Raw genomic sequence first — 24,006 nt, forward strand, 5'->3', positions numbered from 1 at the left:
CTATGTTTCCAGTCTCCACATTAGTAGAAGACATAAGTAATCTACCAATTTACTTATAGTGTATTAAAGAAGTCAACGTTTAGTATTTGGTCATGAACTCGTTGGTTGCATTTGCAGTTTGTTTGGATTTTGGTTGTGTTTTGAGCAATAATAAAATGGTGCATGATGAGTGGAGAAATGTTCTGTCTAAGAGAGTAGATAACATGTTTCTAAACAATAATAAATTAATCTACAACAAAACCTCTATTATGCCATGAATAAAACATATAAGAAAAATCATGACTGAATCATGAATAATAATGAATGAGAAAGTTACATAGGCTACAACAAAACATGCTAACCTCTCACCATTACCAATAACAGAGGATACAACAAAACATGCTAACCTCTCACCATTACCAATAACAGAGACTACAACAAAACATGTTAACCTCTCACCATTAACAATAACAGAGGCTACAACAAAACATGCTAACCTCTCACCATTACCAATAACAGAGACTACAACAAAACATGTTAACCTCTCACCATTACCAATAACAGAGGCTACAACAAAACATACTAACCTCTCACCATTACCAATAACAGAGGATACAACAAAACATGCTAACCTCTCACCATTACCAATAACAGAGGCTACAACAAAACATACTAACCTCTCACCACTACCAATATCAGAGGCTACAACAAAACATGCTAACCTCTCACTATTACCAATAACATAGGCTACAAAACATACTAACCTCTCGCCATTACCAATAACAGAGGCTACAACAAAACATGCTAACCTCTCACCATCACCAATAACAGAGGCGACAACATAACATGCTAACCTATCACCATTACCAATAACAGAGACTACAACAAAACATGCTAACCTCTCACCATTACCAATAACAGAGGCTACAACAAAACATACTAACCTCTCACCATTACCAATAACAGAGGCTACAACAAAACATGCTAACCTCTCACCATTACCAATAACAGAGGCTACAACAAAACATACTAACCTCTCACCATTACCAATAACAGAGGCTACAACAAAACATGCTAACCTATCACCATTACCAATAACAGAGGCTACAACAAAACATGCTAACCTCTCACCATCACCAATAACAGAGGCTACAACAAAACATGCTAACCTCTCACCATTACCAATAACAGAGGCTACAACAAAACATACTAACCTCTCACCATTACCAATAACAGAGGCTACAACAAAACATGCTAACCTCTCACCATTACCAATAACAGAGGCTACAACATAACATGCTAACCTCTCACCATTACCAATAACAGAGACTACAACAAAACATGCTAACCTCTCACCATTACCAATAACAGAGGCTACAACAAAACATACTAACCTCTCACCATCACCAATAACAGAGGCGACAACAAAACATGCTAACCTCTCACCATTACCAATAACAGAGGCTACAACAAAACATACTAACCTCTCACCATTACCAATAACAGAGGCTACAACAAAACATGCTAACCTCTCACCATTACCAATAACAGAGGATACAACAAAACATACTAACCTCTCACCATTACCAATAACAGAGGTGACAACATAACATGCTAACCTCTCACCATTACCAATAACAGAGGCTACAACAAAACATACTAACCTCTCAGCATTACCAATAACAGAGGCTACAACAAAACATGCTAACCTCTCACCATTACCAATAACAGAGGCTACAACAAAACATACTAACCACTCACCATTACCAATAACAGAGGCTACAACAAAACATGCTAACCTCTCACCATTACCAATAACAGAGACTACAACAAAACATGCTAACCTCTCACCATTACCAATAACAGAGGCTACAACAAAACATGCTAACCTCTCACCATTACCAATAACAGAGGCTACAACAAAACATGCTAACCTCTCACCATTACCAATAACAGAGGATACAACAAAACATACTAACCTCTCACCATTACCAATAACAGAGGCTACAACAAAACATACTAACCTCTCACCATTACCAATAACAGAGGCTACAACAAAACATGCTAACCTCTCACCATTACCAATAACAGAGGCTACAACAAAACATGCTAACCTCTCACCATTACCAATAACAGAGGGGTATGATGTTTGCTAACCTCTGTAACATTTCTCATTCATCATCATTCATGATTCATTCCTGATTATTCATCATCATAGTAGCATCCACATGAATGTAGAAGTGTTCAGAAACATCTTCTATTCTTACTGACAATACAAAAAGTGACTCCAAAATGACAGGACATTATTCACCATTCAGTTTCTATTACCAAAAACATCCAAAACACAACCAAGACAAACTGCAAATTAATTCAACAAGTTAGTAGATGTACAAGCTTGACAAAAATCACTGCAGGCTTGGAATATGGGACAAAACATAACTCTCAAACTTTAGACTAAAATAATTTATCCAAAATATTTTGACTTTTTCAAATGGGAGAACTAGATACATAAAGTGCTTTCATTTCTAAACAGTAAAATATCTATGTATGAATACCTTTAAAAAAAGGTGACATTCTGTACTGTCTCCTAATATGAAACATTATATCTCAAATCCAAAATGCTGGAGCATTAGCACCACATTTAAAACTGAAACCTTAACTGTCCAAACACATATGGTGTGGACTATGTGTGTCTGGTAAACACATGTGAATCTGGTGAACAGTTATCACTTGTTGACCAACTACAGGAATACTGACCTCAGAGTCTCACCATTACCAATAACAGAGAACAGTTTACAGTGGGGATTCCCCAGTCCAGCAGAGAGCAGCTTCACTCCTGAATCCTTCAGGTAACAGTTGTTACTCAGGTCCAGCTCTCTCAGGTTTGAGGGGTTTGACTCCAGAGCTGAGACCAGAGAAGCACAGCCTTCCTCATGTGACTAGACAGCCTGACAGCCTGCAAAGAGTCAAATCATATTAAAATCACACTGCTATTCTTTGGTGGTGAAAATAGTGGCAGTATATTTCTTCAACATATGGAACCTTCCATGTCTATTCGTAAAATAGTGTATCATCATGATAAATGACAAATGATCAAATTATTGACTCCAGATAGAAACATGTATAGTACAAATATTATAGTAGACTGACCAGACCAGTTTAAAAAGCAGTATTAGTTAGAAGACAGACAGTGAGGTATCAGATTTAGATTGTATTGAGTATACAGTCCACACCATATCTATTTTGACAGTGAAGCTAACATTTTAAATGTGGCTCTATACTCCAGCATTTGGATTTCAGATCAGATGTTTCATATAAGGTGACAGTATATAATGTCACCTTATATTTGAGGATATTTTAATACATATCTGTTTCACTATTAAAAATTAAAACACTTTATGTTTCCAGTCTCCCCATTAGAAGAAGACATAAGTAATCTGACCAATTTACTTATAGTGTATTAAAATAGTAAAAAGTTCAGTATTTGGTCGTAAACTCGTTGGTTGCATTTGCAGTTTTTTTGGTTGGGTTTTGACCAATAATAAAATGGTGGATGATGAGTGGAGAAATTTTCTGTCTAAGAGAGTAGATAACATGTTTCTAAACAATAATAAATTCATCCCGATGATGCCTTGATTAAGAAAAATCATGACTGAATCATGAATAAGAATGAGTGAGAAAGTTACAGAGGCTACAACAAAACATGCTAACCTCTCACCATTACCAATAACAGAGGCGACAACATAACATGCTAACCTCTCACCATTACCAATAACAGAGGCTACAACAAAACATGCTAACCTGTCACCATTACCAATAACAGAGTCTACAACAAAACATGCTAACCTCTCACCATTACCAATAACAGAGTCTACAACAAAACATGCTAACCTCTCACCATTACCAATAACAGAGTCTACAACAAAACATGCTAACCTCTCACCATTACCAATAACAGAGACTACAAAAAACATGCTAAACATCTCACCATTACCAATAACAGAGTCTACAACAAAACATGCTAACCTCTCACCATTACCAGTAACAGAGGCTACAACAAAACATGCTAACCTCTCACCATTACCAATAACAAAGACTACAGCAAAACATGCTAACCTCTCACCATTACCAATAACAGAGACTACAACAAGACATGCTAACCTCTCACCATCACCAATAACAGAGGCGACAACATAACATGCTAACCTCTCACCATTACCAATAACAGAGGATACAACAAAACATGCTAACCTCTCACCATTACCAATAACAGAGGAAACAACAAAACATACTAACCTCTCACCATTACCGATAACAGAGGGTACAACAAAACATGCTAACCTCTCACCATTACCAATGACAGAGGATACAACAAAACATGCTAACCTCTCACCATTACCAATAACAGAGGTTACAACAAAACATGCTAACCTCTCACCATTACCAATAACAGAGGTTACAACAAAACATGCTAACCTCTCACCATTACCAATAACAGAGGATACAACAAAACATGCTAACCTCTCACCATTACCTATAACAGAGGGGGTATCTGTAACTTTCTCATTCATCATTATTCTCGATTCATTCCTGATTATTCATCATCATAGTAGCATCCACATGAATGTAGAAGTGTTCAGAAACATCTTCTATTCTTACTGACAATACAAGTGAAGTGACTCCAAAATGACAGGACATTATTCACCATTCAGTTTCTATTAAGAAAACATCTAAAACACAACCAAGACAAACTGCAAGTGTATTCAACAAGTCAGTAGAATCACAAGCTTGATGTAATCACTGCAGGCTTGGAATATGGGACAAAATACGAAACTTTAGACTAAAATAATTTATCCAAAATATTTTGACTTTTTCAACTGGGAGAACTTGATACATAAAGTGCTTTCATTTCTAAACAGTAAAATATCTATGTATGAATACCTTTAAATAAAAGGTGACATTCTGTACTGTCACATAATATGAAACATCATATCTCAAATCCAAAATGCTGGAGCATTGCACCACATTTAAAACTGAAACTTTCACTGTCCAAACACATATGGTGTGGACTATGTGTGTCTGGTAAACACATGTGGATCTGGTGAACAGTTATCACTTGTTGACCAACGACAGGAATACTGACCTCAGAGTCTCCAGTTTACAGTGGGGATTCCCCAGTCCAGCAGAGAGCAGCTCCACTCCTGAATCCTTCAGGTCATTGTTACTCAGATCCAGCTCTCTCAGGTGTGAGGGGTTTGACCTCAGAGCTGAGACCAGAGAAGCACAGCCTTCCTCTGTGACTCCACAGTCTGACAGCCTACAAAGAGATCATCATGACTTCACAAACACACTGTTCATTTAACACCAGTAGTGTAGAAGGACAGTGGCAGATGCATTTGGTTTATTCTCTCAAACAACATATAGATTTATCTTCCATCTCCAATTATTGTATGGTCACAATGTTGTAATAATGTAAAAATCTATGCATTTATTCAGTATGTTTTCTCTCAAATAAGTCATATTGGTATACTAATATGAAAATCAATGCATTTATTCAATATGTTTTTCAATATAATAGTATATACATATTATAATACATATTTTTCTCTAAACTTAATCTTTCTTCCTGATGATTAGTTCTTATATGTCATTTTATTTACTCACAGAGCAGCTCTGGAGGCTTTGACCACTGGCAGCAGCCTCAGAAGACCTTCCTCTGATCTGGAGTATTTCTTCAGGTCAAACACATCCAGCTCCTTTTCTGAAGTCAGCAACACAAAGACCAGAGCTGACCACTGTGCAGGTGACAGGTTGGGTTTTGAGAGACTTCCTGATCTCAGGTAGCTTTGGATCTCCTCCACTAGAGAATGGTCATTCAGTTCATTCAGACAGTGGAACAGATTGATGCTCCTCTCTGGAGAGGGATTCTCCCTGATCTTCTCCTTGATGTACTTGACTGTTTCTTCATGGCTCTGTGAGCTGCTTCTTGTCTTTGTCAGTAGACCTCGTAAGTGCTTCTGATTGGACTCCAGTGAGAGGCCCAGAAGGAAGCGGAGGAAAAGGTCCAGGTTTCCCGTCTCACTTTGTAAGGCTTTATCCACAGCACTCTTGTAGAAAGCAACTTTACGCCTTTGTTTGATCCTCAAAGAAAGGTTCCTGGACGTTGTTTGCAGTTTGTCCATTAGATTCTCATTGTTGTTGATGAATGAGAGGAACACATATACAGCAGCCAGAAACTCCTGAATGCTCAGATGAACAAAGCAGTACACCTTGTCCTGGTACAGCCCACATTCCTCTTTAAAGAGCTGTGTGCACAATCCTGAGTACACTGAGGCTTCATTGACATCAATGCCAGCCTCTTTCAGGTCTTCTTCATAGAAAATCAGATTGCCCTTCACAAGCTGTTGAAAAGCCAGTTTTCCCAGTGACAGAATGCTCTCTTTATTCCAGTGTGGATCTGTCTCTTCTTTCCCAAGATACTTTTCATTCTTCTGTTTGGTATGAAACACCACAAGGTGTGTGTACATCTCAGTCAGAGTCTTGGGCATCTCTTCTCTCTTATGTTTCAGCATGTGTTCAAGGACTGTTGCAGAAATCCAACAGAAGACTGGAATGTGGCACATGATGTGGAGGCTCCTTGATGTCTTTATGTGTGAGATGATTCTGCTGGCCAGGTCCTCATCACTGAATCTCTTCCTGAAGTACTCCTCCTTCTGTGGGTCATTGAACCCTCGTACCTCTGTCACCTGGTCAACACACCCTGAAGGGATCTTATTGGCTGCTGCAGGTCGGGTAGTTATCCAGAGGAGAGCAGAGGGAAGCAGATTTCCCTTGATGAGATTTGTCAACAGAACATCCACTGAGGTTGACTGTGTGACGTCCCAACAGATCTTATTCTTCTGGAAGTCTAGGGGCAGTCGGCACTCATCCAGACCATCAAAGATGAACAGAACTTTGTACTTGTCGTAGTTGGAGATTCCTGATTGTTTGGTTTCCATTGAGAAGTGTTTGAGAAGTTCAATGAAAGTGTGTTTGTCCTCTTTCATCAAATTCAGCTCCCGAAAAGGGAATGAAAATACAAATTGGACATCCTGATTTGCTTTTCCTTCAGCCCAGTCCAGAATGAACTTCTGCACAGAGACTGTTTTTCCAATGCCAGCGACTCCCTTTGTCAGCACAGTTCTGATAGGTTTGTCTTGTCCAGTTAAGGGTTTGAAGATGTCGTTACATTTGATTGGAGTCTCTGGTCTTGCTTGTTTCCTGGTTGTTGTCTCAATCTGTCTCAGCTCATGTTCATTATTGACCTCTCCTGTTCCACCCTCTGTGATGTAGAGCTCTGTGTAGATCTTATTGAGAAGTGTTGGGTTTCCTTGTTTAGCGATCCCTCAAATACACATTGAAACTTCTTCTTGAGATTAGATTTGAGTTCACGTTGGCAAATCACAGCAAGATCATCTGAATCTAGAAATATCACAGAGGATATTAATATTACGTCTGTTTTAATACTTACAGTATTGTAGGACTGTTATAAAGTTGTACATTATAATAATTTATTCTCTTAACTGACTGTATAAATGTGTAAATGTTTTCATAATGCATTACAGACTGGTGTGACTGATTATATTATTATTGATATTATTGATGGTATTATTAATGTTGTTCTCTCTCTCTCTCTCTCTAAATAAATAAATCAGTACAACAAATTGATGGTATTAATAATGTTGTCTTTCTCATCTAAATTAATCAACACATCCCTGCTGCTACTTGATGAGGTCACTAGGTGTTGTTTTAAGGCTGCTACAATATCATTGAGTTACACAACTACTTTAGCTGTACTTTAGCTACAGCTTTTAAATGTTATAAAACAGCATTCAACATGAGGCAGACAGATCTTACATTTCTCCAGTGTGTCAGCAAGCTCCTTCTGGTTCATTTTCCTCAGGATGTGCAGTGTGATCTTCAGAGCCCCCTCTCTGGCACTGCTCTCCTGCTTCTCATCTTCAGCATCCACCACTTCCTTATCCTGCTTCTGACTCTCAAAGCCTTCTGGGAGTTCTGGACTAAGAATCCTCTTGAACCTCTTCAGCTCGTTCTTCACAAATGTCACAATGTTCTCTTCAAGCAACTGAAATAAATAAAGTAAATAAGTTAAGCAAGAGAGAAATGCTTTCTCATTAACACATTAATGAATGTTTGACAGATCAACTTTCCATGAGGTAAACAAAAACAAATGTACATAACAGGACCACATACACTGAATATGGAGCCCAGGTCGGTTTGATGACTCCGGGAAGACTGACCACTGAGAATCTCTGACTCTGATCTCTCCTGTTGGTATCTGTGGACAAAACATGAGATTACATCTCCTCATCCAGGGAGTGCACACACACACACACACACACACACACACACACACACACACACACACACACACACACACACACACACACACACACACACACAGGGAGGGAATGTTCTGTTTAATATTGTTTTAGGACTATGAAGATGGACAATATGATTAGCCTATGGATTATGAAAACAACAACAATAAATGGGAAAGTGGGAGAGGAGAAATGACTAGAGACAGTGTTGTTTAACTCACTGACCAGGACCCATGAGTTCTTCTTACCTTTGTTCAGTAGAAAAGTCTATAGGTAGACGCAAAGACCGGTCACTCTTCATGGACACACAGCTGGGTACAGGGGAGGATGGTCTCTCCTGCTTGATTGGTCTTCAACACAACAGAGACAAACATTACATCTCATCTACTCTGAGCTCAGATGGGGAAACATAAGAGTTTCATTCCAAAACATTACATATCACTTTTCAGAAATGTTAGTGAATTAGCTATTATTGTTTAAAGCATTTCTGAAAGAGATTGGTGTGTTTTTTCACTATCTAATCATGGTATGGGATTGATATGTACAGATATGTATTTGTTTAAAATCACTTGATGCCTTCATTTCAGAGAGACAAATTAATCATGTTTTTTTTCCACAAAATGCTATATATTTGCCTCACTCTCAAATGATACCGACCGGAATAATGAGGCTATAAGGAGTACCAGTACTGAGTCAATGTGCAGGGTACCAGGTAGTTGAGGTAATAATGAGACTATAAGGAGTACCAGTACTGAGTCAATGTGCAGGGGTACCAGGTAGTTGAGGTAATAATGAGACTATAAGGAGTACCAGTACTGAGTCAATGTGCAGGGTACCAGGTAGTTGAGGTAATAATGAGACTATAAGGAGAACCAGTACTGAGTCAATGTGCAGGGTACCAGGTAGTTGAGGTAATAATGAGACGATAAGGAGAACCAGTACTGAGTCAATGTGCAGGGTACCAGGTAGTTGAGGTAATAATGAGACTATAAGGAGTACCAGTACTGAGTCAATGTGCAGGGTACCAGGTAGTTGAGGTAATAATGAGACTATAAGGAGAACCAGTACTGAGTCAATGTGCAGGGTACCAGGTAGTTGAGGTAATAATGAGACTATAAGGAGTACCAGTACTGAGTCAATGTGCAGGGTACCAGGTAGTTGAGGTAATAATGATTATATGAGGAGTACCAGTACTGAGTCAATGTGCAGGGTACCAGGTAGTTGAGGTAATAATGAGACTATAAGTAGTACCAGTACTGAGTCAATGTGCAGGGTACCAGTAATGAGTCAATGTGCAGGGTACCAGGTAGTTGAGGTAATAATGAGACTATAAGGAGTACCAGTACTGAGTCAATGTGCAGGGTACCAGGTAGTTGAGGTAATAATGAGACTATAAGGAGTACCAGTACTGAGTACTTAGTCAATGTGCAGGGTACCAGGTAGTTGAGGTAATAATGAGACGATAAGGAGAACCAGTACTGAGTCAATGTGCAGAGTACCAGGTAGTTGAGGTAATAATGAGACTATAAGGAGTACCAGTACTGAGTCAATGTGCAGGGTACCAGGTAGTTGAGGTAATAATGAGACTATAAGTAGTACCAGTACTGAGTCAATGTGCAGGGTACCAGTAATGAGTCAATGTGCAGGGTACCAGGTAGTTGAGGTAATAATGAGACTATAAGGAGTACCAGTACTGAGTCAATGTGCAGGGTACCAGGTAGTTGAGGTAATAATGAGACTATAAGGAGTACCAGTACTGAGTACTGAGTCAATGTGCAGGGTACCAGGTAGTTGAGGTAATAATGAGACTATAAGGAGTACCAGTACTGAGTCAATGTGCAGGGTACCAGGTAGTTGAGGTAATAATGAGACTATAAGGAGAACCAGTACTGAGTCAATGTGCAGGGTACCAGGTAGTTGAGGTAATAATGAGACTATAAGGAGAACCAGTACTGAGTCAATGTGCAGGGTACCAGGTAGTTGAGGTAATAATGAGACTATAAGGAGAACCAGTACTGAGTCAATGTGCAGGGTACCAGGTAGTTGAGGTAATAATGAGACTATAAAGAGAACCAGTACTGAGTCAATGTGCAGGGTACCAGGTAGTTGAGGTAATAATGAGACTATAAGGAGAAACAGTACCAGTACTGAGTCAATGTGCGGGGTACCAGGTAGTTGAGGTAATAATGAGACTATAAGGAGAACCAGTACTGAGTCAATGTGCAGGGTACCAGGTAGTTGAGGTAATAATGAGACTATAAGGAGAACCAGTACTGAGTCAATGTGCAGGGTACCAGGTAGTTTAGGTAATAATGAGACTATAAGGAGAAACAGTACCAGTACTGAGTCAATGTGCAGGGTACCAGTTAGTTGAGGTAATAATGAGGATATGAGGAGTACCAGTACTGAGTCAATGTGCAGGGTACCAGTTAGTTGAGGTAATAATGAGGATATGAGGAGTACCAGTACTGAGTCAATGTGCGGGGTACCAGGTAGTTGAGGTAATAATGAGGATATGAGGAGTACCAGTACTGAGTCAATGTGCAGGGTACCAGGTAGTTGAGGTAATAATGAGACTATAAGGAGTACCAGTACTGAGTCAATGTGCAGGGTACCAGGTAGTTGAGGTAATAATGAGACTATAAGGAGTACCAGTAATGAGTCAATGTGCAGGGTACCAGGTAGTTGAGGTAATAATGAGACTATAAGGAGTACCAGTACTGAGTCAATGTGCAGTGTACCAGATAGTTGAGGTAATAATGAGGCTATAAGGAGTACCAGTACTGAGTCAATGTGCAGGGTACCAGTTAGTTGAGGTAATAATGAGACTATAAGGAGAACCAGTACTGAGTCAATGTGCAGGGTACCAGGTAGTTGAGGTAATAATGAGACTATAAGGAGAACCAGTACTGAGTCAATGTGCAGGGTACCAGGTAGTTGAGGTAATAATGAGACTATAAGGAGAAACAGTACCAGTACTGAGTCAATGTGCGGGGTACCAGGTAGTTGAGGTAATAATGAGACTATAAGGAGTACCAGTACTGAGTACTGAGTCAATGTGCAGGGTACCAGTTAGTTGAGGTAATAATGAGGATATAAGGAGTACCAGTACTGAGTACTGAGTCAATGTGCAGGGTACCAGGTAGTTGAGGTAATAATGAGGCTATGAGGAGAACCAGTACTGAGTCAATGTGCAGGGTACCAGGTAGTTGAGGTAATAATGAGACTATAAGGAGTACCAGTACTGAGTCAATGTGCAGGGTACCAGGAAGTTGAGGTAATAATGAGGATATGAGGAGTACCAGTACTGAGTCAATGTGCAGGGTACCAGGTAGTTGAGGTAATAATGAGACTATAAGGAGTACCAGTACTGAGTCAATGTGCAGGGTACCAGGTAGTTGAGGTAATAATGAGACTATAAGGAGTACCAGTACTGAGTCAATGTGCAGGGTACCAGGTAGTTGAGGTAATAATGAGACTATAAGGAGTACCAGTAATGAGTCAATGTGCAGGGTACCAGGTAGTTGAGGTAATAATGAGACTATAAGGAGTACCAGTACTGAGTCAATGTGCAGTGTACCAGATAGTTGAGGTAATAATGAGGCTATAAGGAGTACCAGTGCTGAGTCAATGTGCAGGGTACCAGGTAGTTGAGGTAATAATGAGACTATAAGGAGAACCAGTACTGAGTCAATGTGCAGGGTACCAGGTAGTTGAGGTAATAATGACACTATAAGGAGTACCAGTACTGAGTCAATGTGCAGGGTACCAGGTAGTTGAGGTAATAATGAGACTATAAGGAGAACCAGTACTGAGTCAATGTGCAGGGTACCAGGAAGTTGAGGTAATAATGAGACTATAAGGAGTACCAGTACTGAGTCAATGTGCAGGGTACCAGGTAGTTGAGGTAATAATGAGACTATAAGGAGTACCAGTACTGAGTCAATGTGCAGGGTACCAGGTAGTTGAGGTAATAATGAGACTATAAGGAGAACCAGTACTGAGTCAATGTGCAGGGTACCAGGTAGTTGAGGTAATAATGAGACTATAAGGAGAAACAGTACCCGTACTGAGTCAATGTGCGGGGTACCAGGTAGTTGAAGTAATAATGAGACTATAAGGAGTACCAGTACTGAATACTGAGTCAATGTGCAGGGTACCAGTTAGTTGAGGTAATAATGAGGATATGAGGAGTACCAGTACTGAGTCAATGTGCAGGGTACCAGGAAGTTGAGGTAATAATGAGGATATGAGGAGTACCAGTACTGAGTCAATGTGCAGGGTACCAGGTAGTTGAGGTAATAATGAGACTATAAGGAGTACCAGTACTGAGTCAATGTGCAGGGTACCAGGTAGTTGAGGTAATAATGAGACTATAAGGAGTACCAGTAATGAGTCAATGTGCAGGGTACCAGGTAGTTGAGGTAATAATGAGACTATAAGGAGTACCAGTACTGAGTCAATGTGCAGTGTACCAGATAGTTGAGGTAATAATGAGGCTATAAGGAGTACCAGTACTGAGTCAATGTGCAGGGTACCAGGTAGTTGAGGTAATAATGAGACTATAAGGAGAACCAGTACTGAGTCAATGTGCAGGGTACCAGGTAGTTGAGGTAATAATGAGACTACAAGGAGAACCAGTACTGAGTCAATGTGCAGGGTACCAGGTAGTTGAGGTAATAATGAGACTATAAGGAGAAACAGTACCAGTACTGAGTCAATGTGCGGGGTACCAGGTAGTTGAGGTAATAATGAGACTATAAGGAGTACCAGTACTGAGTACTGAGTCAATGTGCAGGGTACCAGTTAGTTGAGGTAATAATGAGGATATAAGGAGTACCAGTACTGAGTACTGAGTCAATGTGCAGGGTACCAGGTAGTTGAGGTAATAATGAGACTATAAGGAGTACCAGTACTGAGTCAATGTGCAGGGTACCAGGAAGTTGAGGTAATAATGAGGATATGAGGAGTACCAGTACTGAGTCAATGTGCAGGGTACCAGGTAGTTGAGGTAATAATGAGACTATAAGGAGTACCAGTACTGAGTCAATGTGCAGGGTACCAGGTAGTTGAGGTAATAATGAGACTATAAGGAGTACCAGTACTGAGTCAATGTGCAGGGTACCAGGTAGTTGAGGTAATAATGAGACTATAAGGAGTACCAGTAATGAGTCAATGTGCAGGGTACCAGGTAGTTGAGGTAATAATGAGACTATAAGGAGTACCAGTACTGAGTCAATGTGCAGTGTACCAGATAGTTGAGGTAATAATGAGGCTATAAGGAGTACCAGTGCTGAGTCAATGTGCAGGGTACCAGGTAGTTGAGGTAATAATGAGACTATAAGGAGTACCAGTACTGAGTCAATGTGCAGTGTACCAGATAGTTGAGGTAATAATGAGGCTATAAGGAGTACCAGTACTGAGTCAATGTGCAGGGTACCAGGTAGTTGAGGTAATAATGAGACTATAAGGAGAACCAGTACTGAGTCAATGTGCAGGGTACCAGGTAGTTGAGGTAATAATGAGACTATAAGGAGAACCAGTACTGAGTCAATGTGCAGGGTACCAGGTAGTTGAGGTAATAATGAGACTATAAGGAGAAACAGTACCAGTACTGAGTCAATGTGCGGGGTACCGGGTAGTTGAGGTAATAATGAGACTATAAGGAGTACCAGTAGTGAGTACTGAGTCAATGTGCAGGGTACCAGTTAGTTGAGGTAATAATGAGGATATAAGGAGTACCAGTACTGAGTACTGAGTCAATGTGCAGGGTACCAGGTAGTTGAGGTAATAATGAGGCTATGAGGAGAACCAGTACTGAGTCAATGTGCAGGGTACCAGGTAGTTGAGGTAATAATGAGACTATAAGGAGTACCAGTACTGAGTCAATGTGCAGGGTACCAGGAAGTTGAGGTAATAATGAGGATATGAGGAGTACCAGTACTGAGTCAATGTGCAGGGTACCAGGTAGTTGAGGTAATAATGAGACTATAAGGAGTACCAGTACTGAGTCAATGTGCAGGGTACCAGGTAGTTGAGGTAATAATGAGACTATAAGGAGTACCAGTACTGAGTCAATGTGCAGGGTACCAGGTAGTTGAGGTAATAATGAGACTATAAGGAGTACCAGTAATGAGTCAATGTGCAGGGTACCAGGTAGTTGAGGTAATAATGAGACTATAAGGAGTACCAGTACTGAGTCAATGTGCAGTGTACCAGATAGTTGAGGTAATAATGAGGCTATAAGGAGTACCAGTGCTGAGTCAATGTGCAGGGTACCAGGTAGTTGAGGTAATAATGAGACTATAAGGAGAACCAGTACTGAGTCAATGTGCAGGGTACCAGGTAGTTGAGGTAATAATGACACTATAAGGAGTACCAGTACTGAGTCAATGTGCAGGGTACCAGGTAGTTGAGGTAATAATGAGACTATAAGGAGAACCAGTACTGAGTCAATGTGCAGGGTACCAGGTAGTTGAGGTAATAATGAGACTATAAGGAGTACCAGTACTGAGTCAATGTGCAGGGTACCAGGTAGTTGAGGTAATAATGAGACTATAAGGAGTACCAGTACTGAGTCAATGTGCAGGGTACCAGGTAGTTGAGGTAATAATGAGACGATAAGGAGAACCAGTACTGAGTCAATGTGCAGGGTACCAGGTAGTTGAGGTAATAATGAGACTATAAGGAGTACCAGTACTGAGTCAATGTGCAGGGTACCAGGTAGTTGAGGTAATAATGAGACTATAAGGAGTACCAGTACTGAGTCAATGTGCAGGGTACCAGGTTGTTGAGGTAATATGTACATGTAGTGAAAGGTAAAAGTGACTAGAAAATCAGGATAGAGATTACCACTCCTCATCCAGGGAGTGCACACACACACACACACACACACACACACACACACACACACACACACACACACACACACACACACACACACACAGGGAGGGAATGTTGTGTTTGTTTAACATTGTTTTAGGACTATGAAAATGGACAAAATGATTAGCCTATGGATTATGAAAACAACAACAATAAATGTGAAAATGGGAGAGGAGAAATGACTAGAGACAGTGTTGTTTAACTCACTGACCAGGACCCATGACTTCTTCTTACCTTTGTTCAGTAGAAAAGTCTCCCTCTCTAAAGTATAGAGGAGGATCCATAGACTTGTCACTCTTTATGGACACACAGCTGGGAACAGGGGAGGCTGGTCTCTCCTGCTGGATTGGACTTCAACACAACAGAGACAAACATTACATCTCTCATCTACTCTGAGCTCAGATGGGGAAACATAAGAAGAGTTTCACAAATAGAACTGACTTCCAGACGTTAGTTAATGGCGCGCGAGCAGTGTGTCATTTTTAATAACGACATTAATTTAGCATCGCGAGCGTTGTCGTCAGTCTGTCAGCCCCGCTAAAAGGCTGGTGTCGTTACTCTGCCTCTCCGGGGGATGTTGAGGTAAATTTACTAACCGGGAGGGTTGAATGATGTAATTAATTGGAGGGCTGGAAGACGCACTCTCGAGGTTGTTTACTCACAATATCAGATAATAAGATGATTTTTATAATGAATGTATACTGAGGTTGAGGTTCTGACTAGTGATTATTTACCCGGCGTTCAATACCTGCTATTGAGGCGCCCTGAAAATAATATTCAAAAGTTCGGTCCTTGGACACAGACGGGTTAAACACTAAAGTTACCGTCCATCTAGTGAAGAGAGGAGAACCGGACAGAGGTAGACAGCATCCGTCAACAAGAGAGGGAGAAGCCTCACCGGGATTTAACAGGTGGAAGAAACAACCGGGGGGCTCCATCGGTCCACAAGAAATGCAGACAGCCGGTGACGATGTAGTGGTAGCTATGGTAACTAGGATGCTGCTGGTAGAGTAGCTAGCTAGCTTACCGAGCTGTACCGACTAGCTAGGACAACTAGGATGCTGCTGGTAGAGTAGCTAGCTAGATTACCGAGCTGTACCGACTAGCTAGGATAACTAGGATGCTGCTGGTAGAGTAGCTAGCTAGCTTACCGAGCTGTACCGAATAGCTAGGATAACTAGGATGCTGCTGGTAGAGTAGCTAGCTAGATTACCGAGCTGTACCGACTAGCTTGGTTAGTTAGCAGGTCGTTAGTCTTTCCCTCGTCTCGATTATGAATCCGGTGAAACACAAAATGAAACAAGGATAGAGAGTGAAAAGGATCTGGCTACACTCACACTGTCCCTGACCGTAAAGAAAAAGCAAATTGAACAGTAAACTTCGGTGTCTCAACACTGTAACAAACTCCGTTGTTATTCCCCAAGATCACCTCAGTCCACTCTGCGCGTAAGCGGCTGTGAGTCAGTGGTTCCTGCGCCACATGTAATTGCATTGCAGTAGTTAAAAATAATGTTTTTATATTTCTATGTGATCAACCCATAAATAATATAGACCTACATGCAACAGTATGTCTTGTGCTTTTGGCAATGAGTTATGTATAATAATTATGTATAACTGCATAGCATTTTGTCTTCATTTTGGCAGATTAACTCGTGCTTATTTTTGAAGATTAACTCAGGTTGGAGTTGGAGCTGTGACCGAAAGGTGGCTGGTTAGAATCCCGGGCCGGGTGCTGGAAAAAACAGGTGGAATTGATCTGACCACTGGAGGGCTGCTGGGTTCACATCCTCAAAACATGAACCTTTTGTTGATCAGAACTCTGGAGGTTCTTCGTCACTGAACCCCAAAATATATATAACTTTTATTGATTTCATATTTTAAGGAAGTGATAGAAGCCTTTTTGGCTCTATAAGGAACCTTGTTTTCTAAACACGTTTTTCTTTTGATGCAGTACCTCCACAGACCCCGGATTGAGAACCCCTGATTTAGCAGATGCTCTTATCCAGAGTGATTTACAGTAAGTGCATTCATCTTAAGATATTAAGGTATATCATGTTATTTGAGAGTGTATAATAATAAACACGTTTACATCATGTTATTTCAAGTTCTCCCTTTGGAGCACAACATCACATTGTTAAATAATAGTCCTAAATTGGGCATGGCTATAAATTGGGCATTTGAAGGCATCTAGGGTGTAATATGAGTTTGATGAAAATGAACATTGTTGCAACGTTGTAGGCAACATTATTGGCAAGGGACTTGATACCTACTATGCCAAAGATATTTAGAGTTGTTAAACGGGTGTGAAGAGTTGTACATTGCAACGAGTACAGTCAGGGTGCCGTGGAACCCCTGCAGTACCTCCACAGACCCCGGATTGAGAACCCCTGCAGTACCTCCACAGACCCCGGATTGAGAACCCCTGCAGTACCTCCACAGACCCCGGATTGAGAACCCCTGATTTAGCAGATGCTCTTATCCAGAGTGATTTACAGTAAGTGCATTCATCTTAAGATATCAAGGTGAGACAACCACATATCACAGTCTAATATACAGGATACCAACATTCCCGTTAAATAATGGATATATAGATATCTAGGTGAGACAACCACATATCACAGTCTAATATACAGGATACCAACATTCCTGTTAAATAATGGATATATAGATATCTAGGTGAGACAACCACATATCACAGTCAAATATACAGGATACCAACATCCCTGTTAAATAATGGATACATAGATATCAAGGTGAGACAACCACATATCACAGTCAAATATACAGGATACCAACATCCCTGTTAAATAATGGATATATAGATATCAAGGTGAGACAACCACATATCACAGTCAGATATACAGGATACCAACATTACATTCCTGATTAACAATGGATATATAGTGTTTCATCTTAAGATAGCTCTTTATTTTTTTAATGAACTCGATAAATTCTTTATAAATGGTCATCTTACCTCTTAGCTTTGGTGTCATGTCCCCCAGAGAGATGCATTTTAGAGGCAGGGGCCCCCTCCTCTCTCTCCCCAGAGAGACTCATTTTAGAGGCAGGGCCCCCCTCCTCTCTCTCCCCAGAGAGACTCATTTTAGAGGCAGGGCCCCCCTCCTCTCTCTCCCCAGTGAGACTCATTTTAGAGGCAGGGCCCCCCTCCTCTCTCTCCCCAGAGAGACTCATTTTAGAGCACTGACCCCTAAACAGAGATTCAACATGTTGGTTGTGGTTAACACAGTGACAACTAATTATTGAATGTCAATTGTTGTCTTTTATTAATGATCTCTTAGAAATTAAACATTTACTAACAGACACATCCAAACAGTCAGGTGATATAATTAATAGATAACTAATACAAATAATACCAATATAAAAATAGTAACATTATTAATAATAATAATGTCTCACTGTCTCTTTTAATAATTTCTCTCATTCTAGTGTGTTGCTTTGTTCAACAGGTATGATATTATGATGCTGTTACTGAATTCAGTTCATAATATCGATGTTAAGAAAAGTCTGTTCAGTGGTTTCATACCAAATTACACAGGAAGCAGGAGCTCATTGGAATTTAGAAAACAACACATGTTCTGATATTCTGAAAGACGACTTACAATTTATACATAAAAAATATACAAATTGTAAAATAACCGCGATATACGAATATATGAACAACATGTTTTTGAGTGTGACTTGACAACACCCAGTTAGCTCCATTTTGTATGATTGAACTGTCACGTAGCTGTCCCAGGTGAAATGGACTGTTAGATCTGAGTGTTTTACTGTCATTCACTATACTAAAATAACACCGGACATTTAATGTCTCTACACACTTTACAATAATCCCTGGGAAGATTCTTACCTTGTAGCCTGAATTCACAACCAGAACATGTCAAGTCATTGAGATATTTTCCATTGCGCTGAGGGAGCACCTCCTGATGACAAGTGTCTCTGTATCTATGTTCTAGGTTCAGTTGATCTTTGGATGCAATAATATCTGGTCAAAGTCTAGTGACACAACACCATAGTATATCATAACCATAACAGCAGTTGGCCAGTAAAGGCCATGGAATACTATTAAACAGGGTTCGTCAACTAGGTTTGGCTTCGGGACAATTGTTTTCTGAGTTAAAGTCGACTGGCAAGAACATAATTTGCATATAATATTAGCACAATTGATAAGTCTACACGACAAATTTAACGACATGCTTAATATATTTGATTACTACACAATACATTCATTCATTTCATTGACAAATATAATTTTGATTTAGATTTAGTTTATAAAATCACCAATATCTTTATTCAATTATAATTTTTTGTTTATTTCTCTGTGCATTGATTGGTGCGTAAAAACAGGTCTATGTAGCCTACTGTAGTCTACACTACTTTATTAATGGGTAAAACAGGTCCAGATAGCCTACTGTAGTCTACACTACTTTATTAATGGGTAAAACAGGTCCAGATAGCCTACTGTAGTCTACACTACTTTATTAATGGGTAGAACAGGTCTATGTAGCCTACTGTAGTCTACACTACTTTATTAATGGGTAAAACCGGTCTATGTAACCTACTGTAGTCTACACTACTTTATTAATCGGTAAAACAGGTCTATGTAGCCTACTGTAGTCTACACTACTTTATTAATGGGTAAAACAGGTCTATGTAGTCTACTGTAGTCTACACTACTTTATTAATGGGTAAAACCGGTCTATGTAGCCTACTGTAGTCTACACTACTTTATTAATGGGTAAAACAGGTCTACGTAGCCTACTGTAGTCTACACTACTTTATTAATGGGTAAAACAGGTCTATGTAGCCTACTGTATTCTGCACTACTTTATTAATGGGTAGAACAGGTCTATGTAGTCTACACTACTTTATTAATGGGGTAAAACAGTTCTATGTAGCCTACTGTAGTCTACACTACTTTATTAATGGGTAAAACAGGTCTGTAGCCTACTGTATTCTGCACTACTTTATTAATGGGTAAAAGAGGTCTATTGTAGTCTACTGTAGTCTACACTACTTTATTAATGGGTTAAACAGGTCTATGTAGCCTACTGTATTCTGCACTACTTTATTAATGGGTAAAAGAGGTCTATGTAGTCTACTGTAGTCTACACTACTTTATTAATGGGTAAAACAGGTCCAGATAGCCTACTGTAGTCTACACTACTTTCCTAATGGGTAAAAGAGGTCTATGTAGCCTACTGTAGTCTACACTACTTTATTAATGGGTAAAACAGGTCTATGTAGCCTACTGTAGTCTACACTACTTTATTAATGGGTAAAACAGGTCTACGTAGCCTACTGTAGTCTACACTACTTTATTAATGGGTTAAACAGGTCTATGTAGCCTACTGTAGTCTACACTACTTTATTAATGGGTAAAACCGGTCTATGTAGCCTACTGTAGTCTGCACTACTTTATTAATGGGTAAAACCGGTCTATGTAGTCTACTGTAGTCTACACTACTTTATTAACCTCTTACATCTATGGTGGCGCTATTTCATTTTTGGATGAAAAACGTTCCCGTTTTAAACAAGATATTTTGTCACAAAAAGATTCTCGACTATGCATATAATTGCTACTGTTCGAAAGAAAACACTCTGACGTGTCCAGAAATACAAAGATCTTCTCTGTGCGTGCCCTTTAATGTCAGCTTCAGGCAAAACCAAGATGAGATGGCATCCAGGAAATGACAAGGATTTTTGAGGCTCTGTTTTTCATGATCTCCTTATATGGCTGTGAACGCAAGAGGAATGAGTCAACCCTTTCTGTCGTTTCCCCAAGGTGTCTGCAGCATTGTGACGTATTTGTAGGCAGATCATTGGAAGATTGACCATAAGAGACCACATTTACCACGTGTCCGCCCGTTGTCCTGCGCCGAAATTGGTGCGCAAAAGTCACCTGCCAGTATTTTTCCATGCGATACAGAGAGTAAAGCAAGCTTCCACGAACTGTATGTCAATGAAGAGATATGTGAAAAAACACCTTGAGGACTGATTCCAAACAACGTTTGCCATGTTTCGGTCGATATTATGTAGTTAATCCGGAAAAAGTTTTACGTTGTAGGTGACTGCATTTTCGGTTCGTTTCGGTAGCCAGACGCAATGTAGAAAACGGAACGATTTCTCCTACACACAGACGCTTTCAGGAAACACTGCGCATTTGGTATGTGACTGAGAGTCTCCTCATTGAAAACATCAGAAGCTCTTCAAAGGTAAATGATTTTATTTATTTGGTTATCTGGTTTTTGTGAAAATGTTGCGTGCTACATGCTACACAAAATGCTATGCTAGCTTTGCATACTCTTACACAAATTAGTCAATTTCTATGGTTCAAAAGCATATTTTGAAAATCTGAGATGACAGTGTTGTTAAGAATAGGCTAAGCTTGAGAGCAAACGCATTATTTTTATTTCATTTGCTATTTTCAGAAATCGTTAACGTTGCGTTATGCTAATGAGCCTGAGGCTTTAGTCACGATCCCGGATCCGGGATGGGGAGTTTCAAGAAGTTAACCTGTTATGGCTGCATCCCTTTGTTCTCAGTTTCCGCCTGAAGACAAACCCAAATCTAACTGCCTGTAGCTCAGCCCCAGAGGCAAGGATATGCATATTCTTGGTATCATTTGAATGGAAACATTCTGAAGTTTGTGTAAATGTTAATTGAATGTAGGAGAATATAACACAGTAGATCTGGTGGAAGAAAAGAGAAAGAAAGAGCATATGTTTTCTGTTTATTGTTGTAGCATCATCTTTCACATGTACTAGAATAGCCACACAGTCAGATAGGATGCTGGAGATAATTTTGATGGATAACACACGAGGACAACTGTAGGTGTGCAAAGTTTCACACTGATAACTTCAGGAATGGGTGAGCTACATGACATTTAGCATGAAGTCACCCAGGTGTCCCACACAAGTTGCCCAAATGTACCCAAGTGGCCGAATTGGTGAAATGACCTATAACTATATACAGTAGTGCAAATAACTATATACAACATATCAAAAAGCAATTCTAACACGCACACACACAATTTTTTTTATTTTTTTTAAATATTATCATTTTTTTTTTAAAACAGTACACCCCTTGGAAGTCCTCTACACAATATTGTGCCATGTCCCATAGCAGTCTCTTTCATACCTTAAGGGAACATTTTGACAATCACCGTATGGTTAGTGAGAAAGTCCCTATTGGAACTGTACGGTCCCTTACTAGACGTCCGAAAACATTTTAAAAATTCGGGGACGGCGTCGGGCCGAGCGGCAGGGCCAGACCTACCGGGAAGTCATCAAATGAACTTTGTCGGACATTCGGTTTTCGTTTAATAAAATAAACAAATTTTGGCCCATTTTTGCGCTATGCCGGAATATCCCACAAGAGGGCATAAGCAATCATATTGCTATTGGACAAAACATCCCGAATCACGACGTGCCATATCTCGAAAACTGAAAATATTTCGAAGCCGAAACTTGGTGAGCGTAGGTTTGGCATTATGGGAAGATGGCCCCGAACAAGATGGCGTCTAGGCCTCAACGGTTTTTGAGTTATGGCCATATTTCTGGGATTAAAGGTCCAAAATGAAAATAGAGAAAAGATTTTTTCACTTCACGTCAAAGTCAAGGAGCCTCCGGTGTCAATAAAAAAAAAAATCGGCCATTTATCTATCGTCATTTACGAGAAATCGTACGGTGACCAGATCGTGATGTTCAGATATAGGTGTTTTTTTTTTTCAACGGTTACAGATCCAGTTGCAGGGTGTTCATACGAATATTTTTAAAATGTGCTGCGGAGCTCTGCGACATTTCTGTGATTTTCTATGATTTTCTGAAATAACACACACTCACTAAACCCTCCGTAAATAACTCAGTTCTTAATGTAAAGACTTAAAACTCAGGATTCTGTAAAGGCATACCCCAATGAGGATATGAGTTTATTTATAGCTTCCTGTGCCAACCGGAAGTGCCATAATTGGTGTCTCAGGGGCTGTTTGGAAGGGTTAAAAAAATCAGATCTGTCCAAAACTTCATCTGTGTGATTAGACAACCCCCATGAACTGTAAATCAGTCATTTTTCCCAACAGATGTCAAAGAAAAGCTCTCACACACACACACAGCAAGGATGGAGTGACAAAGCGTGGTGTTTAAAGACACAGAGAGCAGGCAATGGCATAAACATAATCCCAAGGCCGTGCCAAGTCCAACAAGGTGCCCCGCTTGACCGTAGCTCGCTCGGTCTGAGCGCAGCGACCATGAGAAAAATAGGCCCACAATGATGCCTGCACCACAATGTCATTGGATTTTGGGTGACAGCGGCGGAACCGTTAGGTTTAGTAGGACAATTCAAACACAGGACTGTTCCTAAGGTCCTCCCGATCTGTGCAAGCCTAACCTTGACTGTGTGGCATTAACCTTTCACAGTTAAAAGAAGGTGTTTACAAAAAAACAGTGTGCATTGACTTCTCTCCCCATAGGAATACATTGCCTGCTCCCCTAAATACAACCTGGAGTCTATATGGGTTATGAATGCTGTATGAACCTGTCTTCTATGACATTCCATCAGACCACTATGAGGTCTACCTGTGTCGATTCTAAGCTTCCTGGAGCAACCGGAAGTGGTTAAATTGACCCAAAAGGTATTTGGATGTACATCACCTCGAAAGGTGACAAGGCCTCTGCATTATTCAACCCTGTGTAGATCAGTCAATTCTCAACTTAAAGACTTAAAACTCAGGATTCCCTAGGTTTCT

General features: G+C 40.1%; 1 protein-coding gene across 1 annotated transcript in view; it reads right to left on the reverse strand.

Annotated features, from left to right (window-relative positions):
* The window catches only part of LOC135520453 (NACHT, LRR and PYD domains-containing protein 12-like), a 48,812-nt gene extending 29,373 nt beyond the window's left edge, over positions 1 to 19,439 (reverse strand). The window contains 9 exon segments of the mRNA XM_064946031.1: positions 5,123 to 5,296; positions 5,644 to 7,360; positions 7,363 to 7,434; positions 7,876 to 8,104; positions 8,233 to 8,317; positions 8,609 to 8,710; positions 15,477 to 15,593; positions 18,217 to 18,450; positions 19,111 to 19,439. Coding sequence (XP_064802103.1) covers positions 5,123 to 5,296; positions 5,644 to 7,360; positions 7,363 to 7,434; positions 7,876 to 8,104; positions 8,233 to 8,317; positions 8,609 to 8,710; positions 15,477 to 15,593; positions 18,217 to 18,434 — 2,714 coding nt within the window. The 5' untranslated portion in view covers positions 18,435 to 18,450; positions 19,111 to 19,439.
* Between the last annotated feature and the right edge of the window lie 4,567 nt (positions 19,440 to 24,006).

This window comes from Oncorhynchus masou, chromosome 29 (assembly GCF_036934945.1).
Source record: "Oncorhynchus masou masou isolate Uvic2021 chromosome 29, UVic_Omas_1.1, whole genome shotgun sequence".
Classification (NCBI taxonomy): Eukaryota; Metazoa; Chordata; class Actinopteri; order Salmoniformes; family Salmonidae; genus Oncorhynchus; species Oncorhynchus masou.